The following is an 18,870-nucleotide window of genomic DNA, read 5'->3' as shown; positions in this document are numbered from 1 at the left end:
ACCACCCTCATTATTCCTCCTCAATGCCGCCACACACACCACCCTCATTATTCCTCCTCAATGCCGCCACACACACCACCCTCATCATTCCTCCTCAATGCCGCCACACAGACCACCCTCATTATTCCTCCTCAATGTCGTCACACAGACCACCCTCATTATTCTTCCTCAATGCTGCCACACAGACCACCCTCATTATTCCTCCTCATTGCCGCCACACAGACCACCCTCATTATTCCTCCTCAACGCCACAACATAGACCACCCTTCATCTTACTTAGGGAGGCTGGGTGGTCCGTTTGTACCCTTACTTTAGGGGCTTACAGGATTGTGGTATTCACATTGCTGGACTGTTGTTTTGGCGAACACATGACAAATTGCATTGCATGCAGCATTGAAAAAGACAGCAAGTCGTTCATCATTTTGTCTGTTTTGCATGTGAAGGAATATGAGTGGAGAGGGAACAATCAAAAGGCATGGGATTGACCTTGTTTTAGGGGTCACAATGGAGGTCAACAAACATCAGCAACAAGCTCCAGATACTGATTGGTGGTTATTAACAAACTAAAAGAGCTTATATGAAAACTGACAGGCCTGACTTGTGGAAGCCATTGAATATACCCCCTTGGATCTATCGTGAAGCATTAATTCAATTCACAATTTATTTAAAGTCTATATACTGCAATGATTCATTCAAAATTATACACTGCTTTGGTCAAATCATAAAAACCTATTAAATTCCAGGTATTTAGCTGTTTAAAAAAATGCATTTGTTTAAGACTAGAAATACCTGCGATATTTTCTTTCATTGAAAACAAATTCTGGCATTATTCATATGGTGGTTTTTTTACAAAGTTTTATCTTGTAAATCATAAATACCTTTTAGGTTTATAACAATAGCGTGGCTACCACAATGCTTTAGTATTACCAGTTAAAGTACATCTCTATTGTACATGGGGACTGTGAAGTCTATCTGTACACACCTGAGACCGGTCGTTATGTAATGGGTATTTATAGATCAGGAAACAGGCAGGATTGGTCGGCTACAGCACACCCACAATAGTTAAGGCACCAGTATCCTGTTACACAATTTTGAATTATGTAATATTTTGTTACACAATTTTGAATTGTAATATTTTGTTACACAATTTTGAATTATGTAATATTTTGTTTATGACAAATGTTCTGTGATAAGGATTTATTATAATCTTCATTTTAAAATTTAAATATTTAAACATTTAAGGTGGCTCCACACATCGTCATCAGCGTCCATTTTCGTGACGTACTTTCAGAAAAAGTACAGCTAGGACTCAATTATCTTGATCGAAATGTGCATGTACACCGTGTCATTATTTCCGTATTGCGTATCGGGCATTCAATATGGTAGTGCAAATTATAGTAACACCTGGGCCGTTTTCTTTTAAACGGTCAAACCGATCCATAAACAGACTCACGGAAAGACAGTGACATGAGACCAGACGACCTCAAGAAGGTCATATAGGAAACACATGGAATGCGGACGTTCCGACATCACATGTGCATATCACGTGCTTACACGAGTTCATAAGCTCGAGGTCGTTACGATTTTCGCTGTTGAGGTAGTTTCGCTATGTCGATTAAATCGTGTTTACAAATGTAGTCTACTTACTCTGTGAAAATAATGTGTTGTAAAATATCAAGATACCTATGAAATGCATGTGTGAGTGCACGTGAGAACGGCATACCATGCGATAGCCTCTGGTCACATATGTACCTGACATGTAATTATAAATATACTGTGAGTTAGCGGACTGTGGAATGATGTCCAAAGTGTACATGACTGAGGGTAATTTGGTTCCATTAAAGAACAATAAATTGATAATTTTGATATCATATTTTTGATTTATTTCCATCATTTTTTTTATATGTGAACAGAGACAACGTTAACTGTCATTGTGTAAATGTCACCCCTCTGCAAAAAGTTCCGATTTTTGTCAAGGAAGATAACTCTCACCCGGATCGAAATGATTGTAAAATGTAAAATAAATTTATCATAAAGCCATTGTGTATATTTTGTTCATTTTCCCATTCTATATGTATAGATCTTTGTGTCCTGTTTGCTTTTAGCTTGTAGATAATCACTTTTATCCATACAAATTCAATAAAAAACAGTTTGGGTAACATGTGTTACATATTTTGCGATAAATAAAATATTTGTAGGGTTAATTAAAAATGGTTCTTTTCATTTTATTATTTTTGTTATTATTCCGAACAATGCCACACACACACAGAAACAGAAAATATTAAAATTGACGAAAATTTAATTTTTTGGTATTTTTTCCAAAAAAGTCCCAAAACTATCAGAATGTTTAGATTTCATAAAATCAACTCTACATAGTTGCATAACCATTATATGAAAGTTTTTTGGTCGTTAATTACGAAAGTGTGGAGCCACCTTAAACATTTTTGAAACAGAGACCATCTCATGATCAGCCATCATTTTTAATGATCTCCTTAACTTCTGTGGTGATTTTACCAGAGGAATTTAGAACATTGTACTTATTTCCTCAGCTAATGTTTAATTAGGGACATTACTCCTAAGGACAGCATAACATTATACTTATAAGTCCCCTACGGGTATAACATTATACTNGAGTCCCCTACCGGTAACACCAATGTTTGTCAGCACTTGGGCAGTTAGATTCCTTGAGGGATTTTAATCAAACTTCACACAAATATAAAGGACCATCCTATCTCGAACAAGTTCGAATTTCAGGGTTGTTAGGTTAAGGTCAAGGTCAATGTTACTATTTTTAGAAATTCCTTGTCAGCTCTCTAGTGGCTTCATTACTTGAGGGATTTGGCTCAAACTTCACACAATTACAAAGGACCAAAATATTTTGGACAATTCAAGTTTCAGGGTTGACGGGTCAAGGTCAAGGTCATCGTTACTATTTTTACAAAATCCTTGTCAGCGCTCTAGCAGCTTTATTCCTTGAGGGATTTGGCTCAAACTTCACACAATTACAAAGGACCATAATATCTCGGACAAGTTTGAGTTTCAGGGTTGGTGGGTCAAGGTCAAGGTCACCGTTACTATTTTTAGAAAATTCTTGTTCGATATAATTCCTCTGGCATAACACTAACATTACAATTTCTTTTATTGTTATTACATTAAAATCAGTTACAAGCTAATTGTATACTTTTCATTTTCCCAAATTAACACCAAAGGGCACCATTTTTATGAATCATTACAGTGTAATAACTGGCGGGGAATGGTAGGGGACATGTATTGCTAGGCAATACTAAGTATGCTTGTTTCCTTGTATTAACCATCACCTGAGGGGTTGTAACTACCAACAATATCCAAAGACTCACGGGTCCTAACTGACCTACCAAAGACTCCAGGGTCCTAACTGACCTACCAAGGGATAGATCATAAATCTAACCATAATACCTACCAAATGATACTAATAATAATAATAATGCTTTATTTATAGAAGGTAGCTCAATTAGTTACAAAACTATTCTCCCTTGAGGCCTTCTCTACAATCTACGGCAATAATATATACAGTAATAGCATTAAATATGAATATAAATTCAGGTATAATCAAAGGCAACATTGCAATACAATTCTAGCATAATTACAGCCAAACATGTTGCTGTAAAATGTATATTAATTAATTGTACATGGACACAGTGTAATTATATTATTAATACTTAAATATGAAATCAAGAAGCATATACATGTATAGTAATTTACAGACAACATTGCAAAGATTGTAATCTTTCTAGTACAGGAACTTGATAACATGGAGGATACAGCAATATGGTCATAATATAAATATGGATCAAACTAGAAATCAGAGGTGAAGAAAGTGCTTAAAACATTTTGTCTTGATAGTATGAATATGCTAGCTTGTCTATAAACTACCAAGGGCATTGACTTGTACCAAGGGATAGCATGACTATACATGTTAAAGCCATTTCCTAAACTATTGTGCAAGGGCAATAACTCCTACCAAATAATAGTGGGAATGCTACATGTATTTCCTAAGCTACTATCCTAGGACAATAACCACTGTCAAAAGATATTGTGAATGTTACACCTTTTCTGTAAGTATTATCCAAAGGCTATAGCTCTGCCATAGGATAATAGGAGTCTGAATCTCACCACTTCATATCCTAAATAAAAACACAAACACACAAGTACACATTTGCCATACTAGCCTGTCTTGAATTTAAATATATGCCTAATTTCTAAACTATTATCAAAGGGCCATAACTCTGCAAAAGATATTATGAATGTGCTGTAGTACCTATTTCCTAAGCTGGTATCCAAGGGCTATAACGCCATTGAGAACAGTCATGACAGTTACTGTATACTAAGCTCTTATTACTAAGGATATTTTCAATCACATTTTCTAATTTATTACTCAATTAATATATCATACCAAAGGATACTATAGAATGATTACTGAAGGCCATCAACTTAACAAGACAGGTATGGTCAATAATTTGACTTCATTTTATGCTATATTTTCACCCCTGACTCAAACGGACATTTTCTGGTGTAAACATAAGATGAATTGTGATAGATTAGACATCTTACTAGCTGTGGGAATACATTTATACTTACACAATAGACAAGGAGAATATACAGGTATACTATTGTTACTAGGTAGTACAGACAAGTACTGATTAACACAGACAGGAATTAAAACAAAGCTATTCTTATGTTCTTAAGGGAAACAAATATGCATACAATGTTAAATGTCTGGCTTCTTTTCTTTTTTTTTTTAACTTTATTGAAAAATGACGACTGTTTTGTGAAGATATTCTGTGGTGATGTGTCGCTGTGTATAACCACAGAAATGTTTTGTGAGTCAACTGTTTGATAGAGTCAGCATAATAAAAGTCCCACACCTTATTCTCAGTAAACTGTACCCGGACATTATAGAGTCCACTGTGCGTACATACTTACTGCGATGTCATAACATGTATACGGGTTACCATGGAAATCAAAGTCTCCCAGGTTTGTTGAGATTCCACGTTGTCTGTCGGGCACAGGTATGGTTTTGGAACAATCACACTTTACTTTTATTCATAAATTCAAAAACTTGATATTTTAAAACTTTTGTAGAGCCCAATTGTTAATCAGCTTTACATGTAGCTTCTAATAGGATATATTTTAAATTTGAATGCATCTGTTTAAAAAAGGATGTATTTTGGCAGGATGTACCAGGAAGTTCATAATATAGACAATAGAGGCATGCCGCAAAGTTACTGACCGTATCAATTTTTAGGGCCATTGTTTTGTAGTCCTATTTAGAGATATGTATCTACCAAAACAAGTTGCATATCATTATACACATGTCCTTATAGCACTATTTACAGAACAGTAAAAATGTGCTGAATTATAATTGCCATGTAGATAAATTCTTTTTTAAATGATGAAAATTTACAAAGTTTTATATTTTGAAAAACCAGGAATGTGACTAGAGGTTTGCTCAGTTTTGAATAACTTACCAATGTTTTCCGTTGTGGCGTCATTGAAGCTATAGTTGCAGTTTATTTCATTAAGAATCTTTTAAAATAACTCCTCTCTTAAAATATAATTGAATTTTGCATGACTCTGAAAGAACCTTTTATTTTTACAGAATTTCTGATGCTTTTAAAATCATGATTCAGCAATTCTATTTATTTGATGCCTGCTTTGTATGTAGTATTCTCAAGGGGAAAAGCATATACCAATTTCAAAGTCCAATTTCTTTACTGTTGAATAATGCAAAGGTGTTTGCTCCACAAATGTAGATTATTTCATAAACGTTTCCTGTGCTGGCAGTTTGTAGAGCTGTGAGATGCATGTCTATATGGTTATGACCTTGACATTAGGGAAGGACGTTTTTAGTGCTTATCAATTATTAACCAATTTAACGTTGTGACATATAGAAAATGTTTCGTAAGCGATTCCCCAATAAAGATACCCAATTTATTATCGTACATATAGGGGATGATACTCGTGTTTGCCGAACAAAGTAATAGTGAAATTAGATTGCTGAGGAAAAATGATGTTGATTTACGTCTGTATAATCTATCAGAATGTCCATCTCACACCGTACATGTACGTTTATGATACATTTCTTTACTAGAAGAAATTACTGATAGCTAGCAGACATGGAATATGAAGGTCAGTAGCTGATCAAACTGTCACTGGAACAAGTGATTTGATTAGGAACTTGACTGGGCCACCTGATAGACCTTTGATATAACACTGTACCTACTGAAGCCTCTCCTAGCTCTATATAACACTATACCTACTGAAACCTCTCCTAGCTCTATATAACACTGTACCTACTGAAGCCTCTCCTAGCTCTATATAACACTGTACCTACTGAAGCCTCTCCTAGCTCTATATAACACTGTACCTACTGAAGCCTCTCCTAGCTCTATATAACACTGTACCTACTGAAGCCTCTCCTAGCTCTATATAACACTGTACCTACTGAAGCCTCTCCTAGCTCTATATAACACTGTACCTACTGAAGCCTCTCCTAGCTCTATATAACACTGTACCTACTGAAGCCTCTCCTAGCTCTATATAACACTGTACCTACTGAAGCCTCTCCTAGCTCTATATAACACTGTACCTACTGAAGCCTCTCCTAGCTCTATATAACACTGTACCTACTGAAGCCTCTCCTAGCTCTATATAACACTGTACCTACTGAAGCCTCTCCTAGCTCTATATAACACTGTACCTACTGAAGCCTCTCCTAGCTCTATATAACACTGTACCTACTGAAGCCTCTCCTAGCTCTATATAACACTGTACCTACTGAAGCCTCTCCTAGCTCTATATAATACTGTACCTACTGAAGCCTCTCCTAGCTCTATATAACACTGTACCTACTGAAGCCTCTCCTAGCTCTATAGTATAACACAGGCTTACCCTGGTTAACTGGTGAACAGCTGCCTGGCTCTAGTTTGGTCCTTTTCAGCCTATTGCTTTGCTCTCGGTTAGACCAAGGATAAGATATAATCCAAAATAATTTTTCTGTATATCTCAGTAAATTGGTGATTTGTTTCATTTCAAAATTTAGTAGTACAGCCTAGTTTCAGGGATATAGGGAATCCTTAGGGTACAGCGTGTATTGGCAAAACTTGAGTAAACATTTTATCTGGATATAGTTACAGGATTTACCATAGCGATGCCGTGCTATTGATTTCTGTGTTTTATTCTTTGTCACATGTCTTATTTGTAGGTATTAAAACCCATTTAAGTTAATACAAGTTTATGTTCAGTTTTTCGGATGAAAGATTTAGAAGAAAATTTAATAAAAGTGTATTTTCTATTTTTCAGATGGAATATAAAGATTTATGTGGCGTTTTTCAGATGGAAAGATTTAGATGATTTTTTTTCAAGTTTTACTTTTTGTTTTTCAGATGAAAGATTTAGAGGAAAAGAAAACAGATGCAGACAATCGAGCTGAAACTGCAGAACAAAAAGTAGGTCGCTGTTTCCTTGTTTCGTACATTGGTATCTTTTTTTTCTCAGTTGTAGTATTTGTTACACATGTTTAGTACGTACATTGTTTGTGTAAAATGTTTGTTTGGGGTTAAGGTGATTCTGTATGCTTGATTTTTTTGCCACAATTAAGCAGTTATTTTTTGCCTCCTGTAAGTAGGGTAAATTTATCATGACAGTGAATATTAAGTAACATTAAGTGATATGAATTTTACCGGTGAAGGGTAAATATTTGACTGAACGAAAGTTTTCCAGTATGTAATATTCATAACTAAATCTGTCAGATCAATTACATAGCTGAAGAAGAAAGGGGAAAAAGTGTTCTTCTGAATATCGCACAGAAGATGATAACACAACATGATAACAAGGCTTTGATGGAGCCTTGACAGGGCCATAAACATAAGGCTTTTATGTCTTTTCACAATCATCAATAATTTCCATGAGACGTTAGTTTATAAGTCTGGTTTAGACAGAATAATGTAACTTCTGGAAAAGTCTGCTATGTGAGTAAAGAGCTGACGAAGATATCTGTAAAATTGATTACAATTTAAACCTTTTGTCATGTTTAGGCTGCTTTCACAGGCATGGCTGCAGTCAGTTTTGTAGTTCCCATGACAAACATTTATAACCTTGAAGTCTGTTCAACTGCCATAAGGTTGGACAAGTCTGTTACTGTATCACCTATACACACACAACTGTCAAACAAAGGCATCACCCAATTCTCTCTGATCTGTACAAAGGTGGTGCTGACCTTGTAAAACAAAACTACTTAGTCAGATTGTATGTGACCTCTGACCCTTTTTGACCTTATTTGTCCTTGGGTGGGTTGCATGTAGTCTTTGAGACATGATAGCTGTAGTTGACTTTAATGTCGGGTCCATGAGCCTAGGACAGTTGTTATGTCACACACCATCTATATAACTACCAGTCTGGGAAGACCGGAGCTTCGGCCATGATTGGCATCCAGACTGACGTTTATGTATTACAAAACCTGTGTACCTTCAAGTGTCAATGGATCATCATGTTACCCTCACACGCTCTAGAAAATGCACAAGAGCCACCACAACCTAGTTCCAAATGACGGAAGCAGACAACAAAAATGGCGCATCATCCTCATCGTCTCTACTATTGGGTTCTTATTGTTGATTGATTTTTTTTCGGCATAATAAAATTGTTATTGCCCTTGCTTTAAGGAATCCCAAATCTCTTAAGTATTACGGACAATAAATGTAGAATAATGATCCCTTCTTAGACATGTAGGACAGACCGGCATCTTGAAAAAAATAGTTCTTGCATGTATGACTAAATTTTGGAATATAAAGAAGTACTTGTTTGACCCCTTCCTTAGGATGCCCATGATTTTTTACAAGCTAAATTTCTGAATCTATATAATTTTAGAAGATTATATATAATTACACAAGTTGAGATTGTAACTTGGAAAAAGTTACACAGACTATGTGCCAATCGAGTGGACTTTTTATGTATTGATTATTTAACAAGCGTGCGATTGAGAATAATTTCCAACATGACTTTATTATGGTTCTTACTTTACACAAGACATCTGTACAGAAATTCCCACGGGGTAGACGCACATGTTGCATGATCGTGGCCAACACCGTTCACAGACCTCGGGGGAAGTCAGACCAGTCAATACAGAAACAGGCAACAGTCCATTCCTTAGTCACTAAACAGAATTGCTATTATTCATCAATTTTCAAAATAACAGGACTTTGGCAGGGAAAGATCTTGTCGGGTAATTTCTGACATCATGTGAAAGCACTGGATAATCCCTCTTGTAGGAAATTTATCACAAATTGAGATAATTTAATGTTCCCGTTAGACGGGAATGGATATGCCCATATACTCGTATCAGTAAGTGTTCGGGGAATTCACATCTGCCTCCACATCTTCTGTTCAGTGCATGTTGTTCTTACACCATCTTCTTGGGTCACTGGTGCGATTCAATAAGAGAGTATTGTTTTTCATGTTTTTTATTGATATTTGTCAGGGTACAGGTAAATCTGTATTGGTTGACTGTGCTAACTTTATATTATAAATACATGTTATTAATGTTTATGTGATCTGTATCTTGACACCAAACACACCAAAAACATTTTTGAAGTACAAATGTATTTATTTTTGTCCTGTTATTAAAAAACAATTCTTTGATTTGATGAAACATTCCTTTCAAAGTTATTTTCATGGCATCAGAAGAGACCTTGATGTAATATAGTTTTGTGTAGAAGGGAGGTAACTCTGACAGTACTGTGATACCTTGAGCTGTTGTCTCCAGGTATGACAAGGAACACAAAGGTAGGATGCTATGTGTACCTAATGGAGTTTGTGTACTGTGTTCTGTGAGGCTCTGTGTAACGAGTCAGATTATACAACACAGGTTAGCGTGACAGCACACAGTTTCCTGGCTGTAATTCTCTTAAAATAACAATTAAACTATCGGTACTTCATTCTTAGCTTAACATTAAGGGTGGGTCACTATTTTACTAAGAATGTTCATACTGCAGTAATTCAGGGAATATGGCAATGCATCACAATGGTATTAATAGAATTTCAGTGTATTTGAGATCAGTAGAAAATGGAGATAGAGCAGCAGTTAAACAGATTTGATTATATTTTGAAATTATTTTGTAATTTTTTTAAAGTTTTCCTGCTAAACAATCTTAATATGGAGAAAACACTTTTTATTGTTATTTCTTTAAAATGAAGTCATAACTGTTGTTAAATTTACTCCAAAAGATAAGTTGAAAACATATTTGCTATATAATGCCATTTCAAACCCAAATTAGGGATAATGATTGTGGGAGGGATTTGCTGGACTATGCTTATGGTTGATAGATATTCTCCTGGCAGTTTGTGGCCATTTCTTAATTGACAAAATCAGTCACAGTATAAACCCAAAGGTCACACTGTGTTTACTTTGACCTCAATACTATTGCTAACACTCTGACATCACTAGCTGTCACACTGGTACACTGTACCATAAAGATCTATTGGGAGTACTGTTGTAAACCTCTATCATTGCTATCACTCTGACATCACTAGCTGTCACACTGGTACACTGTACCATAAAGATCTATTGGGAGTACTGTTGTAAACCTCTATCATTGCTAACACTCTGACATCACTAGCTGTCACACTGGTACACTGTACCATAAAGATCTATTGGGAGTACTGTTGTAAACCTCTATCATTGCTAACACTCTGACATCACTAGCTGTCACACTGGTACACTGTACCATAAAGATCTATTGGGAGTACTGATGTAAACCACTATCATTGCTAACACTCTGACATGACTAGCTAACACACTGGTACACTGTACAATAAAGATCTATTGGAAGTACTGTTGTAAACCTCTATCATTGCTAACACTCTGACATCACTAGTTAACACACTGGTACACTGTACCATAAAGATCTATTGGAAGTACTGTTGTAAACCTCTATCATTGCTAACACTCTGACATCACTAGCTGTCACTGGTACACTGTACCATTAAGATCTATTGGGAGTACTGTTGTAAACCTCTATCATTGCTATCACTCTGACATCACTAGCTGTCATTGGTACACTGTACCATTAAGATCTATTGGGAGTACTGTTTTAAACCTCTATCATTGCTAACACTCTGACATCACTAGTTAACACACTGGTACACTGTACCATAAAGATCTATTGGGAGTACTGTTTTAAACCTCTATCATTGCTAACACTTCTGACATCACTAGCTGTCACTCTGGTAAACTATACAATAAAGATCTATTGGGAGTACTGTTGTAAACTTCTATCATTGCTAACACTTCTGACATCATGCACTAGCTAACACACTGCTACGCTGTACCATAAAGATCTATTGGGAGTACTGATGTAAACCTCTATCATTGCTAACACTTCTAACATCACTAGCTGTCACCCTGGTTCACTGTACCATAAAGATCTATTAGGAGTACTGTTGTAAATCTCTATCATTGCTAACACTTCTGACATCACTGGCTGTCACACTGGTTCACTGTACCATAAAGATCTATTGGGAGTACTGTTGTGAACCTCTATCATTGCTAGGACTTCTGACATCACTAGCTATCACACTGGTACACTGTACCATAAAGATCTATTGAGAGTACTGTTGTATACCTCTATTAATGCTAACACTCTGACATCACTCGCTAACACACTGGTACACTGTACAAGAAGGATCTATTGAGAGTACTGTTGTAAACTTCTATCATTGCTAACACTTCTGACATCACTAGCTGTCACACTGGTACACTGTACAATAAAGATCTATTGAGAGTACTGTTGTAAACCTCTATCATTGCTAACACTTCTGACATCACTAGCTGTCACACTGGTTCACTGTACCATAAAGATCTATTGGGAGTACTGTTGTAAACCTCTATCATTGCTATCACTCTGACATCACTAGCTGTCACACTGGTACACTGTACCATAAAGATCTATTGGGAGTACTGATGTAAACCTCTATCGATGACTGCCAGCTTGGTTTATCAGCTAGTTAAGGGCTCAAGAAACATAAGTCATACCACAACTCATCAACTTCACAGAGGAGTCTGTTGAAGAGTAAATGGCATTCCTTGTATGGGATAAACCCCTCCCTGTGGGGGATCTAGGTTATGATCATCAAACAGGTTAAAGACCAGATGTTGATTTACAGTACATATCAAAAGTGAAACTGCATATCAGTTTTTGTATCGATCAGCTTCCAAGGACTTATCAAAGAGGATTTTGGTTTAGGAACGAAACACTTTAGGTATATATCTTCAGTATCTTCAGACATCAGTTGACAAAGGAACCAGCCAGTCTTGAAATATTACGACACATTTAATATGTACATTGTTTGTGTAGAAAGTAAAACTTTGATATCACTATATGTATGTTTCTTTGTTTATTGATCCATATTTGCGATATTGATTTTTCTCCGGGTTTGAGATAGACATATACAATACACACTGTGAAGGGGATTTATAAGTGTTGGAGGTCGCTGTGAATCAGTAAAGCAAGTGTTTGCAAGTACAAGACACAAGGTGATGTTTTATGTGTAGGTTACAGGTACTTTAAGCAAATTGTATTTGTAAATGTCCACCTAGAATACCTGTATTAGGGATCAGGGGATGATCAATAGTGCTGACTATGTCACTGTTACATTTTACCTAGAATACCTGTATTAGGGAGTAGGGGGTGATCAATAGTGCTGACTATGTCACTGTTACATTTTACCTAGAATACCTGTATTAGGGAGTAGGGGATGATCAATAGTGCTGACTATGTCACTGTTACATTTTACCTAGAATACCTGTATTAGGGAGTAGGGGATGATCAATAGTGCTGACTATGTCACTGTTACATTTTACCTAGAATACCTGTATTAGGGAGTAGGGGATGATCAATAGTGCTGACTATGTCACTGTTACATTTTACCTAGAATACCTGTATTAGGGAGTAGGGGATGATCAATAGTGCTGACTATGTCACTGTTACATTTTACCTAGAATACCTGTATTAGGGAGTAGGGGATGATCAATAGTGCTGACTATGTCACTGTTACATTTTACCTAGAATACCTGTATTAGGGAGTAGGGGATGATCAATAGTGCTGACTATGTCACTGTTACATTTTACCTAGAATACCTGTATTAGGGAGTAGGGGATGATCAATAGTGCTGACTATGTCACTGTTACATTTTACCTAGAATACCTGTATTAGGGAGTAGGGGATGATCAATAGTGCTGACTATGTCACTGTTACATTTTACCTAGAATACCTGTATTAGGGAGTAGGGGATGATCAATAGTGCTGACTATGTCACTGTTACATTTTACCTAGAATACCTGTATTAGGGAGTAGGGGATGATCAATAGTGCTGACTATGTCACTGTTACATTTTACCTAGAATACCTGTATTAGGGAGTAGGGGATGATCAATAGTGCTGACTATGTCACTGTTACATTTTACCTAGAATACCTGTATTAGGGAGTAGGGGATGATCAATAGTGCTGACTATGTCACTGTTACATTTTACCTAGAATACCTGTATTAGGGAGTAGGGGATGATCAATAGTGCTGACTATGTCACTGTTACATTTTACCTAGAATACCTGTATTAGGGAGTAGGGGATGATCAATAGTGCTGACTATGTCACTGTTACATTTTACCTAGAATACCTGTATTAGGGAGTAGGGGATGATCAATAGTGCTGACTATGTCACTGTTACATTTTACCTAGAATACCTGTATTAGGGAGTAGGGGATGATCAATAGTGCTGACTATGTCACTGTTACATTTTACCTAGAATACCTGTATTAGGGAGTAGGGGATGATCAATAGTGCTGACTATGTCACTGTTACATTTTACCTAGAATACCTGTATTAGGGAGTAGGGGATGATCAATAGTGCTGACTATGTCACTGTTACATTTTACCTAGAATACCTGTATTAGGGAGTAGGGGATGATCAATAGTGCTGACTATGTCACTGTTACATTTTACCTAGAATACCTGTATTAGGGAGTAGGGGATGATCAATAGTGCTGACTATGTCACTGTTACATTTTACCTAGAATACCTGTATTAGGGAGTAGGGGATGATCAATAGTGCTGACTATGTCACTGTTACATTTTACCTAGAATACCTGTATTAGGGAGTAGGGGATGATCAATAGTGCTGACTATGTCACTGTTACATTTTACCTAGAATACCTGTATTAGGGAGTAGGGGATGATCAATAGTGCTGACTATGTCACTGTTACATTTTACCTAGAATACCTGTATTAGGGAGTAGGGGATGATCAATAGTGCTGACTATGTCACTGTTACATTTTACCTAGAATACCTGTATTAGGGAGTAGGGGATGATCAATAGTGCTGACTATGTCACTGTTACATTTTACCTAGAATACCTGTATTAGGGAGTAGGGGATGATCAATAGTGCTGACTATGTCACTGTTACATTTTACCTAGAATACCTGTATTAGGGAGTAGGGGATGATCAATAGTGCTGACTATGTCACTGTTACATTTTACCTAGAATACCTGTATTAGGGAGTAGGGGATGATCAATAGTGCTGACTATGTCACTGTTACATTTTACCTAGAATACCTGTATTAGGGAGTAGGGGATGATCAATAGTGCTGACTATGTCACTGTTACATTTTACCTAGAATACCTGTATTAGGGAGTAGGGGATGATCAATAGTGCTGACTATGTCACTGTTACATTTTACCTAGAATACCTGTATTAGGGAGTAGGGGATGATCAATAGTGCTGACTATGTCACTGTTACATTTTACCTAGAATACCTGTATTAGGGAGTAGGGGATGATCAATAGTGCTGACTATGTCACTGTTACATTTTACCTAGAATACCTGTATTAGGGAGTAGGGGATGATCAATAGTGCTGACTATGTCACTGTTACATTTTACCTAGAATACCTGTATTAGGGAGTAGGGGATGATCAATAGTGCTGACTATGTCACTGTTACATTTTACCTAGAATACCTGTATTAGGGAGTAGGGGATGATCAATAGTGCTGACTATGTCACTGTTACATTTTACCTAGAATACCTGTATTAGGGAGTAGGGGATGATCAATAGTGCTGACTATGTCACTGTTACATTTTACCTAGAATACCTGTATTAGGGAGTAGGGGATGATCAATAGTGCTGACTATGTCACTGTTACATTTTACCTAGAATACCTGTATTAGGGAGTAGGGGATGATCAATAGTGCTGACTATGTCACTGTTACATTTTACCTAGAATACCTGTATTAGGGAGTAGGGGATGATCAATAGTGCTGACTATGTCACTGTTACATTTTACCTAGAATACCTGTATTAGAGAGCAGGGGATGATCAATAGTGCTGACTATGTCACTGTTACATTTTACCTAGAATACCTGTATTAGGGAGCAGGGGATGATCAATAGTACTGACTAGGTCACTGTTACATTTTACCTACCATGTAGTCTAAATCCTCAAAAAATAGTTTAGATCCGGAAACAGTAAAAACAAATTGTATTGAACTTCTTAAAATGACCTTATCCATTTTGATCAAGATTTCTCAGAAGTCTTTTTGTTCCCAATAGCTGAGGTATAAGAAAGCAAACTAAGGGTAGGTGATTTCCCAAAGGCAAATATCCTGTACAGGTAGATAGATCTATAAAGGTATATGGTTAAGTATATTTACAGGTAGACACTCTCAAAGTTGAATTTGTCTAATAAAACATCTGAGTTTGCCCTTGAAGCTGATTTTGCCTCTAAAAGCTGAAATCTGTGGGTGGCCCACTATAAGCTGAGGTCAACAAATACAGGAACAATATATATCCTAGTGGTCATAATTAATGAAAACACTTCGATGAAAAGAGTTAAATTCTGATATAAATTACATCTATAAATAATAATACAATCTGAGCAACATTTACCATAACCGTCAGTCAGGAATGGTGTATTGTTTAATTTGTTAGGTTATCGGGTTCACAGATGTACAGCTTGTAATAGTCCTGACTCCATAGGTCTCAAACATCCACTTGAAGCATTTCAACAGAATATCATCTGGATCCCACTGGTGCTTAACCATGTCTATATTGATAACCACCTATATATTCACTCATCAGAAAGGGTACATGCTTAAAATACACTGACAAGAGTGTGACAAGATGTCACCTACACCCCGTATCATTGTGGGCATTATATTTCATTTTAATTGTAGACATTTATATATCATTCATGGTGCGATGCTAATTTGATTTATGGATACAGAATGTGGTCTATGGTGAAACTGATAGGTGTTAGGTTAAACAAAAGGTGTTAGGGTCATGACCTATTGTTTATTTATAGCTGTATAGCTCTGGATCTTTTTGTGTATTTTAAAATAGCTGTATATCTCATACTTGGGAAACTTTCACCCTGTCAAACATTCTCCCTTCACAACTAAAATCCATATTTACCCTTCATTATGTAATATTATATATGGTTTGCTTTGTTCTGATATTAGCTGCTGTGATAAATTTGTCCTCATTTTGGAAGGCATAAAGGCGAAAGTTATTTCCCTGTATATATATATAAGTCACTATAGCTGTATGACACTTAAGCTTGTTTGTCTCTAAACTACAACTTTTTGGTCCTTGTTTGTCTCTAAACTACAGCTTTTTGGCCCTTGTTTGTCTCTAAACTACAGCTTTTTGGCCCTTATTTGTGTATAAACTACAGCGTTTTGGCCCTTGTTTGTCTATAAACTACAGCACTTTTTGGTCCTTGTTTGTCTATTAACTACAGCACTTTTTGGTCCTTGTTTGTCTATAAACTACAGCACTTTTTGGTCCTTGTTTGTCTATAAACTACAGCACTTTTTGGTCCTTATTTGTCTATAAACTACAGCTTTTGGGCCCTTGTTTGTCTATTAACTACAGCTTTTTGGCCCTTGTTTGTCTATAAACTACAGCATTTTGGCCCTTGTTTGTCTCTAAACTACAGCTTTTTGGCCCTTGTTTGTCTCTAAACTATAGATGTATGGTCCTTGTTTGTCTCTAAACTATAGATGTATGGTCCTTGTTTGTCTCTAAACTATAGATGTATGGTCCTTGTTTGTCTATAAACTACAGCTTTTTGGCCCTTGTTTGTCTATAAACTACAGCTTTTTGGCCCTTGTTTGTCTCTAAACTATAGATGTATGGTCCTTGTTTGTCTCTAAACTATAGATGTATGGTCCTTGTTTGTCTCTAAACTATAGATGTATGGTCCTTGTTTGTCTATAAACTACAGCTTTTTGGCCCTTGTTTGTCTATAAACTACAGCTTTTTGGCCCTTGTTTGTCTCTAAACTATAGATGTATGGTCCTTGTTTGTCTCTAAACTATAGATGTATGGTCCTTGTTTGTCTCTAAACTATAGATGTATGGTCCTTGTTTGTCTATAAACTACAGCTTTTTGGCCCTTATTAGTCTATAAACTACAGCTTTTTTGCTCTTATTAGTCTATAAACTACAGCTTTTTAACCCTTGTTTGTCTATAAACTACACCTTTTTGGTCCTTATTAGTCTATAAACTACAACTTTTTGGTCCTTGTTTAATTGTCTATAAACTACAGCTTTTAGGCCCTTATAAGTCTATAAACTACATCAGTTTGGCCCTAGTTTGTCTCTAAACTACAGCTTTTTGGACCTTGTTTGTCTATAAACTACAGCTTTTTGGCCCTTGTTTGTTTATAAACTACAGCTTTTTGGCCCTTGTTTGTCACTAAACTTTAGATGTATGGTCCTTGTTTGTCTATAAACTACAGCTTTTTGGCCCTTATTAATCTATAAACTACAGCTTTTTGGCCATTACAAGTCTATAAACTACAGCTTTTTGGCCCTTGTTTGTCTCTAAACTACAGCTTGTTTGTCTATAAACTACAGGTTTTTGGACCTTGTTTGTCTATAAACTACAGCTTGTTTGTCTATAAACTATAGATGTATGGTCCTTGTTTGTCTATAAACTATAGATGTATGGTCCTTTTTTGTCTATAAACTACAGCTTTTTGGCCCTTGTTTGTCTATAAACTATAGATGTGTGGTCCTTGTTTGTCTATAAACTACAGGTTTTTGGCCCTTGTTTGTCTATAAACCACAGCTTGTTTATTTATAAACTATAGATGTAGAGCCGATGATATTTGGCCAGTTACACACTCAGGAGACTACCAAGAGTTACCAAGTTTGTTTAAATGAATGATCTGGACCTTTATTCAAGGTTACAGGGGTCAGTTATGTTTAAAGTTTTAGACAACTTCTGAAAAAACTAAATACAGAAATATATAATTTCCTCTGGAATAGTAAGATTGATAAAATTAAAAGAGATGTAATCATTAAAAACTTTTCTGATGGTGGTCTCAAAATGATTCATATTAAATCATTTATAGACTCATTAAAACTAACTTGGATTAGAAGATTACTCTCAACAACAGGAACGTGGCAAATTATTTTTAATTCAAATATTGATAAAAACCTTCTTGTAAACTGTGGACCAGACTATATTTCCTTTTGTCATAATAACTGTAAAAATCTTTTCTGGAAAGATGTCTTTCTTGCATGGAAAAATCTTATTATTCTTGAGGAAAAATATACAGATTCAAAACAGATCTCCGACATGCCTATATGGTTAAACGAAAAAATCAAAATAGATAATAATAGTGTTTTTTATAAGGATTGGTATAGGAAGGGAGTTGTAGTAGTTAATGACTTAAAAAAGGATAACAACAACTTCTTCAGTTTTTTTGAATTAAGAGAAAAATATGGTGTTAGAGCAAATTTCTTACAATATCACGGAATTGTTACAGCTATA

At 36.0% G+C, this 18,870-nt stretch overlaps 1 protein-coding gene across 5 annotated transcripts in view; it reads left to right on the top strand.

Moving 5' to 3' along the window:
• The window catches only part of LOC110450084 (pleckstrin homology domain-containing family H member 1-like), a 250,357-nt gene that overhangs the window by 95,826 nt on the left and 135,661 nt on the right, over positions 1-18,870 (top strand). For 4 of the 5 annotated variants that reach the window (XM_021497335.1, XM_021497336.1, XM_021497341.1 and 1 more), the window contains one exon: positions 7,425-7,487. In XM_021497335.1, coding sequence (XP_021353010.1) covers positions 7,425-7,487 — 63 coding nt within the window. Of the gene's footprint in view, positions 1-4,932; positions 5,049-7,424; positions 7,488-18,870 lie in introns of those variants that run through there. The other variant, XM_021497337.1, reaches the window with a different exon arrangement.

Source organism: Mizuhopecten yessoensis, unplaced genomic scaffold (genome assembly GCF_002113885.1).
Source record: "Mizuhopecten yessoensis strain PY_sf001 unplaced genomic scaffold, ASM211388v2 scaffold4977, whole genome shotgun sequence".
Lineage (NCBI taxonomy): Eukaryota > Metazoa > Mollusca > Bivalvia > Pectinida > Pectinidae > Mizuhopecten > Mizuhopecten yessoensis.
The sequence above is the reverse complement of the archived record's forward strand: the minus strand, read 5'-3'. Positions and strand labels throughout refer to the sequence as shown.